The sequence below is a fragment of the Acyrthosiphon pisum genome, chromosome A2 (assembly GCF_005508785.2).
Source record: "Acyrthosiphon pisum isolate AL4f chromosome A2, pea_aphid_22Mar2018_4r6ur, whole genome shotgun sequence".
NCBI lineage: Eukaryota > Metazoa > Arthropoda > Insecta > Hemiptera > Aphididae > Acyrthosiphon > Acyrthosiphon pisum.
In genome coordinates, this window is record NC_042495.1 from 34074762 (window position 1) to 34080677 (window position 5916).

Sequence of the window (5916 nt, forward strand, 5' to 3'; positions counted from 1 at the left end):
AATAGTTGATTTCTATTTGACTTAATGGTTTGAATATCTATTAATTGTATCTCATAATTTTAGTTTACAGTTCAAAATATTATAAGAACCTATTATAACATATTATGTCATAATATTTAATAATATAATATGTCTACATATTATTTTTTGATTATTAGTTATCACAATTGTCTATTATTATTTTTTAACATCATACTGGCCATTGCAATTTGTATGATTTGTTCGAACATTTATTATTTTAATTTTTAAGTTTCTTATTTACTTTGGTTTACATATACTTAATTAATAAGGATAATAATTATTATAAAATTATGATTTTTTTGTTTAATAATAATCTGCTTATTATATTAATTGTATAGTGTATACTGTTACTTCATTTTTTCACTGGCGGAGTTTACATGGACTCAATTTTATCTGATTTTTGTCACTGGCGAAGTTTACATAAACCCAATTTTACCTGTTTTATTTTCCTGGCGGAGTTTACACTAAAAAAAGGTTCTTGTGGCGGAGTTTACATGCGCCCATTTTTTAGAGATCGGCAAAGGGTATCGAGTATAGGTCTTTTTTTTTAAATATGATTTTGCCATGTTAGTCTTTTATCAACGTTTAAGCTTAAGTATTTAACAGTGTCAAGATAATGGATAGGTAGATTATTATTTATATAGCAGTAATGCTAGGACAATGTCTGTGTCCGTATGAACTGTACACCATTAAAAAAAAAAAATTAAAAACATAAAACAGTAATTTAGGATTTTCCTTGATAAAATAAAATAAAATGAATAAAAACTTCTTTTAATAAACAATTTACCTTAAAATTAAGTAAAACAACTACCTAATAATAATTGAAGTAAGTACCTAAATACCAAATAATAGTACCTTTCTAATTAAAAAAAATATATAACTTCTCCAGTAGTGCCAAGTAGTTGTATCAAAACTACCGTATCAATATAATTTGACAACTAGAATATAATAAATTTAAAGAAAGTTGGACACAAATCACTTGTCAATAAATAGGTACTGCACATATATTAAGTTGAGTTCTAACATTCCAAAAAGTTCAGACTTCAAGATACCACGGTAATAACTAATTACTAACAGATAACTAATGTCCAATATGGTTGGACGCAAGTTATCTGCTCTTATAAATTTGGGATGAATGTAGTGTGAAGCGGAAAATCACCATGTACAATAAATTATAACATACATGACCATGAGATCGTGCAGCCGTCCGTGAGTTGTTCCTAATTACTGCAACGGTGTAGGTACATGAATTAATCTGTGGTTATGTGTACAGTTTGACGTGTTCCGTGTGACATAGTTAAATTAAAATTACTCTATTTTTTTTCCTCCGGAAATGATGGTAACTGGGACAGGTTATTAATTCTTCTCATTAACTTCAACTTAACTCTTTCGTAAACTTCAGCAACTGTTCAGCACACGAATGCATTATTATACGGTCACACATTCTTTGCGGTGACAAGACACACGATGTCGTCTTTTCGCCCATCGTCCCAGTCGTTGAAAACGACCCATGTTGTCGTGGTGAAATTACTATTGTTATTTGCAGTGTTTCTTTGCGTTGGGCAAGATTTCAGCGTCGGCGGTGTCGGAAGTGACCAATGGATCAGGTTGTGTACGTTGACGAGCAATGGGAGCTCGCTGATGAACGTGACTATGCCATGTGGCGTCAACGTTAGAAGTAATGAACCTAAAGATGAATACAAAGACAATACCAGCGTTTCAGAAAGCTGGCCTGAGGTAGATGATTCAGTGGGATACGTAAAAATTACACTAGACGGTGGCCGAAACACTACCACCCCAGAAAAATACCCCGGAAATTTGACTAACAGACAAGATAATGATTCGACTACCAGGCAAGATGATGATTTGACTACTAAACACTCCAATAATAAGACCAGTGAAGGAGACGCAGAAGAAGAAGGAGACGTAGAAGAAGAAGGAGATGTAGAAGAAGAAGGAGACGTAGAAGAAGGAGACGTAGAAGAAGAAGGATACGTAGAAGAAGAAAGAGACGAAGAAATAGACAAAGAAAAAGAAAAAGATGCAGTTACTGATGCTGAAGATAACAATAACGATGATGATGTAGAAATCGATAGTGGTAACGATGATGAAGTTCAATCGACGTACGACGAAGAAGTCACAATCCTAAATGTAGAAACTAATGAAGGTGCTTCCGAAGAGATAGTAGATGAAATTAGTGGCATGAAAGGTCAACTCAACAATCGACGACGTGGCACGGCTGTGACCAAAGTGATGATTGGGTATTTGACGGATGCCCGAAATCAATTGTACGACAAGATACGTAAGTCTAATGATTTTGGAGTGTTTACTATGATAATAATATTATTATTTAAAGTAAATGAATCTTATAATTATTATACTGTATAAATTCAAAGATTTTTTATTTGTGCCACAGACATTAGAATTGATAGCAAATTAAAATTACTCTATGGCTATAAAAAGGTTTGGGGGAACATAATAAAGTTGACTGTAGTATTTGTAAATATTTATTATGATTACAAACAACATTTTCATGAATAATTGATGAGTTAACTAATAATAGGTGTATAATCACTATAATATAGTAATGTTTATAAATATGTTTTATTCATGCACGAAATTCAATAAAAATATGTTTTTACAAAAATCTATTCTATTTTGCAAAATATTAAAAACTATAAAATAATTACTGTGCTATATACAAATTATAGGTTTTTAATTTTATAAATATTTAAAATGTATTCAGTGAACATTTTTCATGATATTATTTTATTTGTATGTATATCTATGAAGATATTTATATGGGTTTAAGAGTAGGTATTTAAATTGCTATCACTTAATATTTGCATGAGTTATCTTTATTAATTAGGTAGCTATTGTGGATCATTTGGAGCATATTTTACTAATTTAAATGAAAAAGTGGAACAACTACTAAGTAGATTGTATATAAATACATATTTGTGATTTTATCTAACTTTTTTAAGCATATAGTTTGCGTCAGAGATACAGAGTTAGTTTAATAGTTTAACAATATAAAGTTTAAAATAAACATGTTGTACAAAGTATTTTTTTTAACCATATAAATAATGATAATAATATTTAATAACAAAACAGATATAAAACTATCTAGATAAAATTATACAGCTAGTATTATAGCTTATTGTAATATATTTTTATTTATATTTTAAGTATTCATTTTAGAACTTTAATTCAATTTTTCCTATGTATAAAATATAAGGATAACCATTTGTTTAAATATTTTTTTTTCTTTTTTGAGCGTTGGTCATATAATTTTTTTTGTTTTCGTATCCATGGAGTTGAAACAAGTAGTGCCCCCTGAAATGCAAGAATGTTTGACAAAAACAAGAATTTGTACATTATTTTACCATGCCATTGATGCCCTATATTTCTTTTTAGGCTCCATGGTATTATGAAACAAATTATTTAAATTTTTAGGAACCATAAAACAAAAAATGTTTTGTATGTTAATTTAATCGGTACTACTCTTAATTTATTGTAATTTGGTATTGTTGACTCAACAAAATATTTACAAATTACCCAAACAAACTCAAATTATTATTTTTTTTATTGTAATTGAAGTGGTTTGATTGTATTTTTCAGTTTTACCATCCCAGATCAATACCATACTGAAACACTCTCTGATAAAAATAGGCATATATATATATTTATACTGTTCGAATATTATCTTTTGATAAAATCAAATTTAGCTTATAGAAATGGTGCAGTGTTATATAATGTAGGTACTTAATATGGATATTATAATTTTATATATTAGAAATTTGGAATTTTTCTATGTGTATTTAGTACTATTCAATTATACAACAACATAGATTTATAACTAAAATAAATTTTCATTCAAAGATTTAAACCGATATATTAAATGATATGCCAACATTTCATATTTTTATAAATAACCGATACCAAATGTCTGTTGAATATTAAGATCATAAATACTTTTTGTATTATAACTAGGTACATTAACTATTATTTTTATTTTTTCTATAGATTATTTGTTGGATTTACTGCAACAGACATTTTTCAATTTGAAACTTAACTGTCGACAACGTCGTAATTCAATTGGACAACGGAGTTTATTCAATAACAATAAGAGGATACAGGGGAATAAAAAAAATCCGTCGTTTTCCTCTATGCTCTTAGAACCGACATTTGAACGTTCAATGATGACTATGTCATTTTTAATGTTTGGTGTATTTGTCATTCAAGTGGTACAGGTATAACTACACATATAACATAATATTATTATATTATTATAATTCATATATCGTGGATAATTGACAAAGTTCACAAATTTTGCTTTACCAATCGTTCGATGCGCGCATAGATCCAATGAATGCATCGATATTAAAATTAAAAACCGCGATGAACTAGTGTTTACACCCGTCTTGTAAAATTGTAAACTTATACAGTGCGAAAGGTCATAGGCTCAACCGAAACACCGAGTGTTTTTTATTTTTAGTCATCGATGCATTTTCTGGACCGCTTACCACTTCAGCTCTCTGCACGCTCTGGCCAAGAGCCAACTGGGGGAGAGGCCATGACACAATTATAACACCTTGGGGGCTCGGATAATTAATTATCTTTTGGAACTGATTTAATAAAATATTTTAAATTAAAAAAAGTATAAGTTAAAAGTTTTTATTGAAAAATGTTTAATGCACGGAACAATTTGCAGAACAATTAATGGAAAATAGAAAGTTTCAAATTGAATTGTAACGTTTTAATGATCAATTGTATTTAAAATAATGCGATTTTGATTAACATTTTTTAATTTTTAATTTTTAAACAGTTAGAACATACTATAGAACATATTGTTTTATTATTTTTATCGTTATAGTATATAATCATAGATACCAGTAGGTACATAAAATTGGCTCCCGCGACCCGATAAGATTGTTTTAAGAATATTTACAAACAACTGTAAATTAATAGTAAATAATTGTAAATTGAATCTCTCTGTGTTTGTAAATGTCTCGATCGTTGAGTTTACAATTATTAGTCTCCGAGGGAAAATCATGTTACCCCCTACGATCTGTTCAATCGAGTGTCGGGGGACCAATTTCATGTATGTTAAACTAATGTTACGGCAGATAAAATTTTAATTTTTATAATTTTATTTAACATATGTTTATAGAAATTAATGCAAACGATACATCAACCCGGTGAAAACTCTTTCATAGGTAGTTCAATATTTGGTAACCTACCAACAGCATCATCGAACATATTTTGAAACTAATCAACGAGTTAAAAGCAAAGAACGTCAGTCACAACAACCTTTTTTAATGATTACACAAATAATAAATATTGGTATCTAAATAATATAGTGTTATTACTTTTATAATTGATTATTATTTATTATTCTACGGTTTAGTTGCATAAGATTACCTTAACTGTGATATTTTTATGAATTATAGGTAAAACATTTAAATTAATAATGTTTTATATATTAACTTAAGGGAATTTGTTTAGTGTGGTTAGGAAATTTAGAAATATCTCACGGTGAAGACTGAAGAGCATAGAAATTATACCATGGTAACTAAAACCAATTACAATTAACACTATATTATACTCTACATATTTTAATCTATGTTTGGCTTTTATTACAATCTAAATTCAAAGTTTATATTTTATTCAATAATAATTTTAAATTATAAATAAAAACATTTGGTAAAAGAATAAAAACCGTTATATATTGAATAATATAGGTACCTAATCGTATTTTGTTTTTAATAAAAATTATTAACTATTAAACTGTAGATAATATAATATGGGTCTTGGGTACCAGTAAAAAATGCAGCTTTTCACTATTCAATTTATTTCTGTGAGAAGACATGCTATATTATCTTTAGTATAGTT

General features: G+C 28.3%; 1 protein-coding gene across 1 annotated transcript; it reads left to right on the plus strand.

Annotated features, from left to right (window-relative positions):
• Positions 1-910: 910 nt before the first annotated feature.
• LOC103310355 (mitotic apparatus protein p62) lies at positions 911-5498 on the plus strand. The gene is made up of 3 exons (XM_016807365.2): positions 911-2323; positions 4048-4274; positions 5195-5498. The coding sequence occupies exons 1-3, from the start codon at positions 1489-1491 to the stop codon at positions 5288-5290; spliced, it is 1158 nt and encodes a 385-aa protein (XP_016662854.1). The 5' UTR covers positions 911-1488; the 3' UTR covers positions 5291-5498.
• Positions 5499-5916: the final 418 nt, after the last annotated feature.

What these genes read in the sequence shown, in the direction of transcription:
- LOC103310355 (XM_016807365.2), top strand. Translation starts at nt 1,489, where the DNA reads ATGTCGTCTTTTCGCCCATCGTCCCAGTCGTTGAAAACGACCCATGTT. An exon ending in TCAATTGTACGACAAGATAC is followed by an intron (nt 2,324 to 4,047) that starts GTAAGTCTAATG and finishes TTTTTTCTATAG; the next exon opens with ATTATTTGTTGGATTTACTG. An exon ending in TTGTCATTCAAGTGGTACAG is followed by an intron (nt 4,275 to 5,194) that starts GTATAACTACAC and finishes ATATGTTTATAG; the next exon opens with AAATTAATGCAAACGATACA.